A 14564-nucleotide genomic window follows, 5' to 3' on the forward strand; every position below is an offset into this window, starting at 1 on the left:
TGTGTAATATAGTGTTTCCGTGTTCCTCTTGTAGCAGAAACTACATGAATGTGATTTGGGGTTTATTGTTTTTGCTAATTGTGCAGCTGTTTCCATTAATTTCAAAGACAACACAGCTATACTCTTATTCGAGTGAAACATAACCTATGTGTTAATTATTATATGAGTCTGTAATTCCCATTATAATAAGTTCCACTCTGAGGCTTGCATTCCTGGTGTTTAAAACGTTATATGTGCCAAAAAAGTTACCAAACTCACCAGCAAGCAATGCAAGTGCGCTGCCATGCATGTATGTTTTTCTGATTTATATGTGTAATTGCGTTTCTGCAGGTTGACAGAATATATTCCAAAGTATTATTAATTCAAGTAAACTTAAAATAAACTTGCCACCATAAAACTACTGCAGTGTTCGGTTCTTCTCTTCCCTTGTGGAGGCTCTTGTGCTTGAGGGGCTCCACTAGGAAAGCGTGGAATTATAGCGTTGTAATAATAAGGTTTACCTTCGAATGTGAACGGACAGCGGAGTCAGTTGATTGTAACTGCTGGCTCCCGTAGGTACCTTGTTCGCGTTGTCTGGTAGAGTTGATTAATAAACTGGGAATTTAACTCATTGTGTAGTCCGGATTTTACTACACAATTTATGGCGACGATCTTGGCCCAACCGGACCCTCGCATTTGCCTATTTTTCATTTTCTTGGATATCGGCAAGCAAGGTTTAAGGTGTCTCTTTCGTCTCTACGAGTATTATTGGACCAGCTTTTCCTCCTTTTTGTATCGAGTGAGTGCATTATTATTATTATTATTATTATGTTTCTTATATAGTGCCTGAATCGACCCCCGAAGGGATATCTCCGCGCTTGCTTTGGGAACCCGTCCTGGCTTTTCCCTGTGAGATACCCCCTACAGGGCATCCCCAAGGTGAAAGCCAGGCATCCCGCCGCGGGGGGGCCGCTGTGGAGATTAAGCAAGCTTAATGCCCAGAGTTGCAGAGTGTGAACCCATGATTAGGTCAGGCACCGAAGCGAGAATTATCGAGTCCATGGACATGTGAGCTCAAGACCCTGCCGCGTCGGGAATTGAACCCTGGTCCCGGGTCTGACCTCTGCTTCAGGGTCTGCCTGCTCTAACCAGTGAGCCACACTTCTCCACCTCCATTGGTCTGCCTCTTCAAAACCCCACCTCCAACATCATCCACTTCGATTCGTCGACAGTGAGGCACCACCTTCGTCAAATCACGAGACTTTCAAGTTTCTCCTCTCCCCCGTAAAGCGCAGATTCCTGTAATTCTTCATTATTCGCAGGTTCAACATCGGAGAAGTGAGTTCGATGAGCTGCGTTGGGTGTGAGTTCCATGTTGTACCATTCTTCTTTGGAGGCGAGGCTTTCCTTGAATTTGCAGCACTCCCCTTTTCCCTGTAAAGCGCAGACCGCTGTCATTCTTCATTCTTTGCAAATTCCACATCATAGAAGTGAATTTGACGAGCTGCGTTGGGGGTGAGTTTCCTGTAGTACCATCCTCTTTTGTGGTGAGATTTACTGTGGATATACAGCGTTCTGCTACCATTTCACTCTGCCACGTTTTCCTGCCCAATTTTGACGGTTTTCTTTCACAATCTTCTTTCGATGATTCACACAGCTTTCAAAGTTTGAGCCTCTGAATTGTATCTTATGTTCAAGGTTTCCTCAACACAAGTCAATTAGCACAGCTTGCAAATGATTAACTTTATTTTAAATAACTCTCCACTAGCTTCAGTCGCTGATTCACATAGCTTTTGAAAACTGTATGCATTTAATACTTTTCTCTGCGAATTGTGTCACAATAATTTCTTAGTGTTAGTTGTAGTTTATATTTTATTGTATACCTAGGTTTGCAACATTTTAGTGTTGTAAAATGTTGTTATATACAACGTTTTACCTCATTTTACAAGTTTACAATGTCTACTCCAACAACCAACATAACTGTTAACCCACCTAAAGAATTTATGTGCGTTCATGGTGATCCTCCGGTTCCTTGGGTACAGTGGAAAGAGTACTTTATTAAATACTTATTTACTAATTACCATGCTAATAAGTTGTCAGCTGATAAGAAAAAAGGTTTATTAATGCATAGTTTAGGACCTGAAGGACTTACAATATATGACAAACTGAATAAAGATAATGTTTTTAACCAAGCTATTAGACAATTAGATAGCTACTTTTCGCCAAAAGTGTGTATTGGTGTACTGCGTTTTAAATTCTTTCAAAGGAAACAACTCAAGAATGAATCATTTGATGATTTTGTGACAGAGCTTCAGAAACCTTCTTTAGATTGTAGATTTCGTGTTATAGAAGAAGAACTTATAAGAGACGAAGTTGTCATGCATGCATTTGATACTTCCATACAAGACAGGCTATGGGTTAATGGTGACAACTCTTTTAAGGATGTCCTTGATATTGCTAGGAAAGCAGAGTTGTCTGGTAGGTGTGCCAAAGCCCTCAAGAATGAGAATCCAGATAGTGCGCAACAAGAAACATTTGCCAGAGTTCTTTCAAACAAATCCATATCCAAACCCACTGCTAAATCTTTTGTTAAGAAAAGTGGTTATTCCAATGATAAATAATTCAGATGCTACTGATGTGATAGTAGACATCATCTGGCTAACGATAAAAATTGTCCTGCCCTCAGACAAAGATGTACAATTTGCACAAAAATTGGTAATTTCAGCAGAGTTTGCCATGTTAAGAAATTTGGTAAAGATAAAGTCAAATGTATTGAGTAGGGTCATATATCTTCTCCAAAAAAAGATTGTGATGATGAAGTTTGTTTTGCGTCAAGTTCCATGAGTAAAGTGGACTCTAACAAACCTATATGTTTAATGTCTATAGGAGGAATTGACATACACATTGCAGCTGATTCTGGTAATAATGATCACAAAACCAAATAGCTCCATGTAATTTCCCTGCTAAACCAATTTGGTTTGACTGTCGAATTTTCAAAGTGCAAGTTTGCAGCAAATAGTGTAAGTTATCTCGGCCATGAAATTAGTACAGTTAGTATTCATCCCAAAGCCAAACTGGTTTCAGCTATTACTGATGCCCCAAGTCCAAAAAACAAAGATGAAGTGAAATCTTTTATAGGACTCGTGGAGTTCTTTTCCAAATTTGTCAAAAACTTTTGAAATAGAACCTTTTAGATAAGACAACTACTCAAATCCAATTCTCAATTTGTGTGGTCTACTGCGTGTCAGGAGGAATTCACAGATATTAAGAATGCTATGTCTTCTGCTCCTGACATTCTAGGTTTTGACCCTTAAACATAATTACTACTGACGCCAGTGGTACTGGCATGGCAGTTTTATCACAAGTTGACAAAAAAGGTTTTGAATCCATTGTTGCTTATGCATCTAGGTCTTTATCTCATGCTGAGTGCAAATATGCTGTAATTGAGCGTGAAGCACTCACTTGTGCTTGGGCTCTAGAGCATTTTTGCACATTTGTTTGGGGTAATTAAGTCACTGTTAAGTGTGATCATAAACCGATGTTTAAAATTCTGTCTAATGTTGGCATGGTTAATGTGTCTGCCAGGTTAGCATGTATTTCATTGTGGTTATTAGAATTTCTATACAAGATTGGATACTTACCTGGAAAGAAGAATGCTATTGCTGACTTTTTATCACTCTTACCTGTTCAGATGGTTGAGAACCAGGATGATCTTATGGATAATGTTCAAAGTTGCTTGCATGTGGGACCATGGTCTTGATTCTTTTCAAAAAGAGGAGTGGAATAAGGTTTTGATTAAAGATGACTGAGTAAATAAAGTTGTAGGATGTTTGTGCAATGGTTGGCCTCACAAAATGGATATAAAAGATTTAAAAGCATATTGGGAAGTCAGAGATGAATTATCTTCTTCTGATGGTAACCTTATGAGAGGAGATACAATTGTTCCTCCGTTTGATTTAAGAAATAACATTATTTCTTTATGCCATGACGGACATCTGGGTATTTTAAAAACATAGGGGCCGATCAGGATCGCGGACGGACTTGCCTCCGTCCGCGACCCCAGAGCAGGAGGGAACCTCCGCATGGCATGCGGAGTTCCCTCCTGTGCAATTAGGATGTGACCGCCACCCTGGCGGTCACATCCTCTATTTTTAACATTGCGGCGGGTGCAGCTTCAAGCTGCACCCGCGGCAATGTTAAAAATGCACGCATTGCTTTTGCATGCAGAAAGAGGCAGGCACCGTGCGGTGCCTGCCGCTTTCTGCATGCAAATGCAGGGGGGTACCATAGGTACCCCCCATGTGCACCCCCCACCCCCCCTTCACCTAGGGGGCCCGCAACGGGCCCCCGCAGTGAAGTTCCGTATGCTTTTCCACGGCGGGAAACGCGCCGCGGAAAAGCATAATTCACTGCCCATCCTAATATGGTGGACGGTGTCTGAGAGACACCGTCACCATATTAGAGCTTTTCCGCCGCGGTTGTAAGCCAACCGCGGCGGAAAAGCTGCGGACGGAAACCAGGACCCACCAGCCATCCTAATGTGGCGGTGGGTCCTTGGTCAGTCCGCTGCGGTTTTTCAGCATCCTCGGGGCCGGCGGTGGCTTCCGCCGGCCCCGAGGATGCGGAAAAACCGCTATCCTGATCGGCCCCAAAGTGTATTGTCAAAAGCAGATATTGGTGGCCCGGTGTGGACATTGAAGTAGAGAGATTGTAGATTGTGTTCCTCTGCGGATAAAACTTTAAAAACTTTAAGACCTCTCATGAGTGAGTTTATGTGCCCGGAATCTCCCTGGGAGGACGTTGCAGTGGACATTATGGGCCCTGTTGGCAGTTCTGAGAAGTATGTCATTCCAAGATAGACGTGATTTCTAAATGGCCTGTGGTCAAAGTTATCAAAAAATTGGAACCTGACACTGTGATATCATTTTTTATGAAGTTTTCCTTAGTGAAGAGACCCCTGCTGTTATTATTAGCAATAACAGTGTAGTTTTCTTCGGATGCCATGACCAAATATTTATCCAAATGTGGTATACGACACAAAATCACTTCCTTGTACAATCCCAGTGGAAATGGCTGAGTGGAAAGATATAACAGAGTTATTTGAAGGGTGCCATCCAGTTGGCCTCTAAAAATAACATTCCCTGGTAGAAACAAATGTGTAAAACTCTCTGGTCCTATAGAGTTTCAATCGTGGATTCTACAAAATGTTTCCCTTTCGAGCTCATGAGGGGTAGAAAACCCAGAGCTAAGTGGTTTCCAGGTTGGATTAAAAGTTGTGGAGAAGTGGATTGGTCTTCTTCTGATGTAAAGAACAATCTTCTTCTTAAACATGATAGGTATAAAACTTTTTATGACAAAAAAAATAACACCCATAAAGTTAGGCTTTCTGTTGGCCAGTGAGCCAGAATCAAGAAACCAGGTTTTGTGTAAAAAAATTAAAATACATTTTTTCAACCATGAAGGCATTACTAAATTAAGAAAAAATGCTGTCATTATAGAGAATGGAAAAAGAGTGGCTTCATGTAAAGCTCCTATTGCATTTGATTCTGTTGTCAAACAAATCATCTGTTTTGCATGATTCTTCTGATTGTCCACAGAATCGTCGTGGTCAAGGAAGTAAAGTTGTGGTTTCTCATGATGGTTCACAAGAAAAAGATACCAACACCCTGGGAAAAAGGTTCGTCCAGTTGCTTTAAATAAATATGTTTGTAGTTAATTTATTAATTAATGTTTTGTTTGTTTGTAGAGGAGGGGATGTGTAGTGTTTGGTTCTTCTGTTCCCTTCTATAGGCTCTCATGCGTGAGGGGCTCCACGAGGAAAGCGTCGAATTTTAGTGTTGTAGTAATAAGGCTTATCTTTGAATGTGAACGGACAGTGGAGTCAGTTGTAACTACTGGTTCCCGTTGTCTGGTCGAGTTAATTAATAAGCTGGAATTTAACTCATTGTGTAGTCTAGATTTTACTACAACTACCTTCAGGAAAGTTTCATATTTATATTTGTTTACGAAGAGTGCTGAAACTTGATCTTAGACAATTTTTAAGTTTCCGTTCATCTCTTGCTCACAGATTGCTCTGATTATGAATATACATTTACATTTATATAGCGCTTACTACCCCTGAAGAGGCATTCAATTGTGTCTATGATCCACATATAAACAATTGTTTCTGCCGTGAAGCAATTACCATCTGATCTAAGCACAAACTGGCAGAAAAAGAGAGCTTCTAAAAAATGCTTAGTAAAGAGACATAAATTACTATTCTTCTGTCTTTTCACTCTTCTTCAATTTACATTATTAACATTAATTGTTTCATTCCAACCCCCACCCCCCCCTCACCCCTCCCCCCAAGCATTGTGAAGATTGTCAGCTGATTGTTAAGTCTTCGGTTGTTGGTTTCTTCTGTGTTGTGGCTTGTCTCTACTTTTAACAATGATTAACTCTTGTAGGCATTGGCTTGCTGGAAGCCCATTAAAATCCAGTAATTTATTTCCAATATCAACGAATTAACACTAATAAAAGTAGCAACATTATTTTCTATTGTTTTCAAGTCCCTAGTTTACTCTGCCACAATTCACAATCTTCAACAAACCTTCTTAAACACGGTGTACCGGCTCAAATACGTAAAATATTTCATAATACTAGTCTTTTACCAAAGTCGGAATTCAATATTTTATTAAAACTACAGATACTATAGATTCCGAGGGTAGTGAAAAAGAAAGAAGAAAAAGACAACTTTATGGGAACTTACTCATTCATCAAGCCATGTGGAAGGACTGTCCAGTTTCTGGTTACATTTTTGAAATACTGGAATAACGGAGTAACTTGCTTTTGAAGATATTTCTGTAAAGGAACCAACAGTACTTGTTTATAATACACCAGCAACCTTGTATTTATGAATGGGATTAACTTCCAATTAAATCACATCATCAGGGCCAGACTTTTATCAAAAACAGCCCCCCTAAAAACCACTTTGCCATCATTGAGCGTCCTAGTGAATGTAACAAATTCAGACCGTTGAAAAAGGGCTTTTTCGCTAAACATAAGTTAACAATTGGACCCATTCACCAATTTCAAGTAAGTTCTGAGTCCAAGCCATGACTTTCAGGTGTTCCCTGCATTCAGTTGTCCAACCTTTAGAACCTGTAAAGCAAAGCTTTTAAGCATGCCCAGAAGATTCTAGTTGCTGGTGGTAACCTTCAACCACTCATTGTGCCAACCTCCCAATGTCCCACTAAGGTGTTGATTTCTGACTAGCCCAATGACTTTAGCCACACCCTGTATTCAATCCATATACGTCAGAAGCCTATCGTACATAGCCTTGAGGCATGTTAGGAAGCCTCACTGGCAGGGCACGGACTATGGCCATTCCCTGTGCCCAGTCCTTATGCACCCGGAGGCCACAGATATTTTCTTGAACTGTGCTCTGCATGTCTGGTAGCAAGGTGTGGCTTTAGACCATTCTGGAGCAGAATTATCGGCCATGTCAATTGGGCTCTGGGGTAGTCTGGCCATGCTTGTCACTCATTCTCTTACCAATTTATCTTTCTGTCACCCAAATCCCGACATGTTTTGGAGACAGGCTGGTGGGCACACAAACAGTGAAGGGCAGAGAAATGCATACTTTCTAAAAGTGGCACCCCTAAAATAGTAATGACAAATACAACTTTACCAGTAAAGAGAATTTATCTTTACCAATCAAAATATACTAAACATAAAGAAACTGTTCACCTGCAATCCGGAATTACAGCTCAAAAGTATATTAAGCAATTCCCAATAGTCACCTGTGAGAGGAACAGCCCTCCCAATAGTGAAAATAGAATTTGTGTGTTTGTCATTACCAGGTCATGTAAAACACATAGGTACCTGGCCTACACTTTACTTACATACCACGCTACCCTTAGGGTCACATAGGGCCTACATTAGGTTTGACAATTCGTTTTAAATGCCAAGTTGAAGTGGCAGTAAACTGCTTAATCAGGCCGTGCAAAAGCAGACCTGAGACAGGTTGGGAAGGCTACCTATGTGGGTTGCACAATCAGTGCTGCATGCCCAGTGGGAAGATTTGAAATACATGTCCTGGGTAATGGTATGCCACTTTAAAAGGGACTTACCAGTAACACAAATATGTCAATCAGGTATAACCCAATGTCATCATGTTTAGGGAGAAGCACTGGCACCTTAGCACTGGTTAGCATTGGTAAAGAGCTCAGAGTCCGAAGGCCAAAAAAATGAGAATCTGCAAAACAGGAGGTCGAAGGCAAAACCACCCTACGGATTCACTAAAAAAGCACCCTAAGCATTCACCCTAAGCATTCACTAAAAAAGGTTAAGGGATGTTATATTTAGATATTTAGATGACATTGTCAGCCACAGAGTTACTTTTCAAACCCAAAAAAGCACAAAAAAATTCGCCAATAATGGTTTTGGGGGCTAACTAAATTATATGCCCCAGCCATGCACCGCTTAGGACCTTGCATATTCCATCACACCTGACAAGTTCAATTACATTCTTGATGACAAATCCCATGACAAATCACACAACATCATTGATGATATTATTGTTGAAGCATTTCACACCTATAAATAAGTACAAAATGGCCCAAAATCATGGTCTACTACTTTAAGACATCAAAGACCCCTTTTATTGACAAACCACTGCTACACAAAGCTTTCACCCTGTACACAACTGTTTACTTAGATCACACACCCTCCAGAAATCAAACCCCCATTAGGTGGCCAAGCCAGTAGTACACACATCTTTCACCCTGTGAACAAACTTTTATGGAGACCACACTCCCTCCATATGCCCAGGCACACTTACATGGCCAAGCTTCAATTGCACACAGTCTTAGCCCTGTGCACAACGCTTCAAAGAGAGCTCACTACTTCCAGACAAAGAAGGCCCCCCTTAGTAGCCAAGCTCCTACCTTGTATGAGGCACCATTAGGTGTCCGAGGTCCTACTACGCACAGCCTTTGCTGTGTGCACAACTTATGACAAAGAACTCACTCCTTCCAGACTAAAAATCCCCCTGTGGAGGTCATGTACATACTCCACACATTCACTGCCATGTGTACAACTAGTTTACGGGGAACACAGTCCCTCCATGCGCCAAAGAAGCGTCAGGTGGTTAAGCCCCTACTATACACAGCCTTCACCCAGTGAGTGACTGCATAATATGGCACAGGTGCAGAAGCAAAGTGTTTCCCTTATTTTTTGGGGGCCGCGTCACCATACAAATGATGGAAATACCCCTTTGAATAGCTCCAGCGCAAACATCATCTCTATTATGGGAGGGGGGCACAAGTGTCTGCGACCTATTCTGCCTGCAACAGTTTCCTAGGAGTGAAGAAAAAGGGCGCACTCACCCATTTTGGCCCCAGATACGAAAAAGTAGTTGGGGTACACTGCACTGCTTCAAAACTGATGAATTGTTATAATTGGTTTGGGTGGATTCCAGATAGTCATGTGTTTTGTGAACACAAATTAATGCAATTCATGAGTAGACAGGACGACCAATTGCTATGCAGGCTCTCTTATATACTTATCTATTTTTTTATACAGGAACCATAACCATATGATAGTGCCTCGAAACAGGTATGGGTTTTCTGTAATTGCCTGTAAACGTATTAATTAGCTCACAATATAGACAGTAATATGAATCTTACCTTCATGGGTCCATAAACACTGCTGCGATCAAACATTAAGGAGAAGTAATTCAAACTGCCAAGGGCAGCTTCCCAAGGCATGTATTCTATTTCATTCGTGAGAAACTTTGTGGTCTCCAATGCAGCTGTTGTTTGTATGTATTTGGCTCTAAAATACAGCAATAAATTATATTATACAATGCAATATAATATAAATTCATATAATATACATTAACATATTCTGATATATTACATGCTGTGGCATACAGATATATTTAGATCGGTGATTGGTTCTTCAATCAATTGCAACAATTACAGCGGGGTGTAGGGACGGTAGAGGGATGCAGCAGAAGAGAAGGTCTGTTTTCAGGACGTGGATACCTTTCTGTGCATAACCTTGAGAGCATTACTGTGTTACTCTTGGGAAAATTAATTTCTCCACCAGTATGAATATTTGAAATTGGTACTAATCATCTTCTAAGTAAAGGAAAGCTTAACACAAAGGGCCTTATTATTAAGGCCATTGCAACAATGGTGCGTCACTTTTTTTGATGCACTGGGAGAGCAGTGTGCCTGCCCATACTTACAAGGCTCATAAAGTCACATTGTGAGACTTTTCTTGGTCTTGTAAATATAGCCTTCTTTCATGCATTACAGTGAGTGAAAGTAGCGTTCCCTTGGTGTGCTGACACATTCCCAGATTTACAAAGATTTGAAAGCTGGGAATGTGTCTGAATCCTATGCCTCCCCTGGGTAAATACCTTAATTTCCCCTCGTTGTTTCCTCTTTCTATGTGGCCTCCCATCAGCAGCATGCATACCAAGAGCAAAATGCCATCAAGGGATAGCTTCCTGCACAAAAACAATCATCCCCGCAACGCAGGCACCCTTGCAACATGACGCAAGGGTGTGTGAGCTGGTGCATGTCAGCCAATTTTGTGTCAGGAATCTGTTGTATTGATGGTAAAATGACGCATCCCTGTGGTTTCAAAATGATACGGCACAGGAAAATCGCTTGCTGTACCACACTGCGTAATTCATTTGCAAATGAGGTCCAAAGTCTCCATTGAGTTATTTCAAAAAGGTAACATGTACATGAGCATGGAACGCACAGTAAAAAGGCAAACCTGGACTAAATCTGGTTAATGCCTATTAGATTAAAACAAAAGCTGGTTAGGATTGGTTAAAAAATATTGTGAATTTTCGAATGCAAAAGGTGAAAGCTGAAAGCCAATCCTTTAGGTGGTAAACATGAGCCTGAAGTGACACTTGGGTATTATCAACATACTGGTAGTTGGATAATCCTAACCCAGCCAAGAGATGATATAACAGCTCTGCCCATCTATGAGATCTACCCAGCCCTGTCAAGTATCATGCATCAGACATGACTCTAACACATTTGGGTGCTGGTGGCCACATTGCCGCACTACAATGCATTAGTCATGCATTTATATAGCTCCCCGATACACTGGGGAATCATGAGAGGCGCTCCCAGGCTACAATAAAAAATACCTGCATTGGCAACGCCTGCCCTATTTACAGTTTAATATTCTGTAGCTGAGGCAGTCACTCGTTGCCTTGGGGACCTCTGCAAAGACTAACTCTTCAGTCAGAAACATTGTTTCGCATTGCGCGGCAAAACCAAATTGTGCTCCGCCCCGCCCCGCCCCTCAGAGATTTATGTGGGCCACTATTTCACTTATCCGGCAGCGGGAGGCTTTATTGAAGTAACAGAGGGGTCTTCCTAAAACAGACGATTAAGCGCCAATCCCACCCAGACTCAGTCACGTGATGGATTTGGTGTTGTAGCGTAGTTCCTATTTTCCCAATAGGCCCTGCGCATTGGAATAACATAAAAAGTAGTATCGACGTAGAAGTGCGGATCTTCCAGGCCTCTACTGAGTATGCTAAACTTAATTGGGTTTGTTACCAACTAGCTCAGAGGTCACTGGAAACTTTCTTGACTGAAATAGGAAGTGATCAGCTTCCCTGGCACAGACAAGAAGGGATTCAGTTTTCCAACAACCGTGCAACATGACAACTTTGCTCCTCAGATCAAGAGTCAATCTCTAGGGTCGTGTGAAACAATAGACAGTTATTTTACTCAGTCAGGTTGGTGCAGTTTACTTTCACAATATGTAGAGAACAGAGAGACGTGCGTTTGTCAATAAAAGGTTAACATTTATTGAACAGTCTTTCTTCTCGTACAAGAGAAATGTATTGCCACAATTGCAAGGCTTGTTATGATAAAAAGTACGTACAGTAAGATAAGTATTGCGAAATAATACTGTAAAAGCATTGGTATGGTTTCTTAGCTATACAATGGTTTAAAAGTAATAAAACATATATACATTCATATATACATTAGGCTAACATACTCAACTGGTGCTTCTAACTACGCCTATCCCAGTGTACCTGACCTAAGCCTAATACTTGGGAGGGGAGTAAGTAAGTAGCTTTAAGTTAAGTTGATTTTGCCAAGGTTTGCTTCAAGAATTCTCTCTCAAGGGTTTAGTCAACACCATACCTCTGGAATAGAAGGATGGAGGTCTGGTATCTCCCTCAAGGCTCGATATCCCAGTCACCCGCAAGGGTAGACCAGAAACGCTGGAGCTGGATTTCTCGGCAGGAGAAAGGCAGCATCTCTTCTTCAGCGCGTCGAGGAGGAGAAGGAGGGGGGACAGCGTCTGCGGGCAGCTTGCATCTGCTGGGCTCTTGCAGGGGGACGGCTGTTCAGCTCCTAGGTTCACCACACCATCGTTCGCTAGTTAGCAGCGATAGCAGTAGCGATAGCAGCTATGGTGTCATCAGCATGACAGCTTCTTCAGCAGCAGCGAGATAGCTGGCAGCATCAGCTTCACCAACAGCAACGAGACAGCTGGCAGCATCAGCTTCACCAACAGCAACGAGACAGCTGGCAGCATCAGCTTCACCAACAGCAACGGGACAGCGTTTGCTTAAGGCAACGTTGGTAATATTTATACCCGAAAGGTGCCTTGTTTGACGTAAGTTTGCTGGACATAAGACGTCAATAAGATGTCACTAGGAAGTGATCGTCTATCAGTGCTTATTAGAGTTCTATTACTAATCAAAACACAGCAAGCGGGGATTTCCAGGTTTGCTGAGTTTTTATCTTGTTGAAGAACTCAGAGTGTTAATCTAGGAATCTCAGATAGTGACTTCTGCTCTGTCATTGCACTAATTGGTTGCAAAGGAAGTGGCAGAGAAAGCTATTCTGGAATGTGGCTCTGTTCGTGTGAGGCCAGAGATGAGTTTCTGAATATCGCACTTGAACGGTTATGCCAATATAGGGAATAAATGGATTTATAGCCAAATAGGGGCATACGGTCACAGTATCGATCAGGATCCTAGATAAGCACGCAACACCCACTCCACGAATTCATGTCCATCAAATTACTAAAACTAGAGCAATATGATGCATGTGTAACATTGCCCACCCCAAAATACATAAATGCATTTGAAATAGGCGTATATTGTAATACGTGAAAACTTTAGGTACTGTACGTTTCTGAAGCATAGAAATCATTCAAAAATTATAGCATATGAAATCAATGAACGATTATGCAAAAAGAATTACACATGAAATATCTCTGAAACAGAAGAAGGGCGAGATAAATCATCACATATAAATGCATTGCAATAAATGTGCTAGAGGCTGGTGTAAAGTTATTATGTCTCTAGATGTGTTTAGAAATAGAAGTTGAAGCTTCTGTTCTCTAAGAATAGTTTTTACTTTAAGCAAAGAATTTTTCGTGCCAAAAAGGGTGAATATTAAAAAAGTGTTCAATTCAAAAGAATTCATGCTTGAACGGGGAAATAGAGTTCCAACGCTTTTAGCAGTTTTTGTTGTTCAAAACTGAAGGCCGAATTCAGAGTTCATGGGAACGCTGTGTGTCGGAATGCTTCTCCAAAGTTATTATTTCTGTTCGGGTGAGAACATCATATCAGACAGGCTCTCAAAGAATTGGTCTACAAAATCAGGTGACAGTTCAACCAAATTCAATAGTGCTGTAACTTGGCAGGTGTGAGAATGATTGCTGTCATCATAGTCGGGATCAGCAATGCTCACAGAAGGTCGTACCTGGGTGATGTTGCTTTTGTCACTCGCTCCACTGTTACCACCTAGTCGTAGCACAGGAGTCTCAACGAATGCCGTCATCAGGATTGGTAGCCGCTGGGGACAACACAATGCGTGAGCCGTTATCGGACTGAGCAAAGTATCGACGTCCATTGGTACTGCTGATGGAAGTGAAAGACAGATGTCCAACACGCACTCATCTCCGTATAGCATACATCGAAGTACCGGTAAGATACAGTTCTGCCATATAAGTCTGAATGACTGCTAGGATTGTCTCTTCCATTCCCATAGGAGTCATGTCTAAGCTGTGGCTTGCCATAATGAAGCAGGAGGGTCAAAAATAAAATCCCTGCTACAAGTCCCAAAAATAAGGGTATGCCGCCAAAAACAGAGTGGACAAAATTAGGAACGATTCCCAAAATTGCTTGAAACGGTGTTAGCAGTCCCGTAAAAATCGTCTTAAATATGCCTGGGATGCCTGTGGCACTAGACATGTTAAGGAGTTGGCTAAGCATTTCTACGAAATGCACGGGGCAATTTGTTGATAAAAGGTCATGAACCTCCGTAGCTGTCCTTGCAACTAGAAGATCATACGTCTCTTTTGATGACGTTATGGGCACTGTTGTCTGTAAAAGCACAGACTTCATTTTGCTTAAAGTATCAATTCGTATAGAATAGAGATTCAGACGAGGCCAGATGGGAGTCTCTGTGTCTACAAGCCCGCTCGGGAACAATGCTTTCATACAGCATTTGACCATGGATGTTACACTTACTAGATAACTTTTCCCTGGCACAAGGCCACAACATCTGTGATCCGTTCTAAGAATGTAACTCCCGTTA

At 41.5% G+C, this 14564-nt stretch overlaps 1 protein-coding gene across 1 annotated transcript in view; it reads right to left on the reverse strand.

The window, feature by feature from the left end:
* LOC147733567 (aminopeptidase Ey-like) overlaps window positions 1–14564 on the reverse strand; it is a 538593-nt gene that overhangs the window by 115483 nt on the left and 408546 nt on the right. Inside the window, exons 14-15 of the mRNA XM_086958155.1 lie at window positions 9648–9795; window positions 6728–6819 (exon numbers count right to left, since the gene is read on the reverse strand). Of these exons, the coding sequence (XP_086814281.1) occupies window positions 6728–6819; window positions 9648–9795 (240 nt within the window). The remainder of the gene's footprint in view (window positions 1–6727; window positions 6820–9647; window positions 9796–14564) is intronic.

Source organism: Lissotriton vulgaris, chromosome 2_1 (assembly GCF_964263255.1).
Source record: "Lissotriton vulgaris chromosome 2_1, aLisVul1.2, whole genome shotgun sequence".
Lineage (NCBI taxonomy): Eukaryota > Metazoa > Chordata > Amphibia > Caudata > Salamandridae > Lissotriton > Lissotriton vulgaris.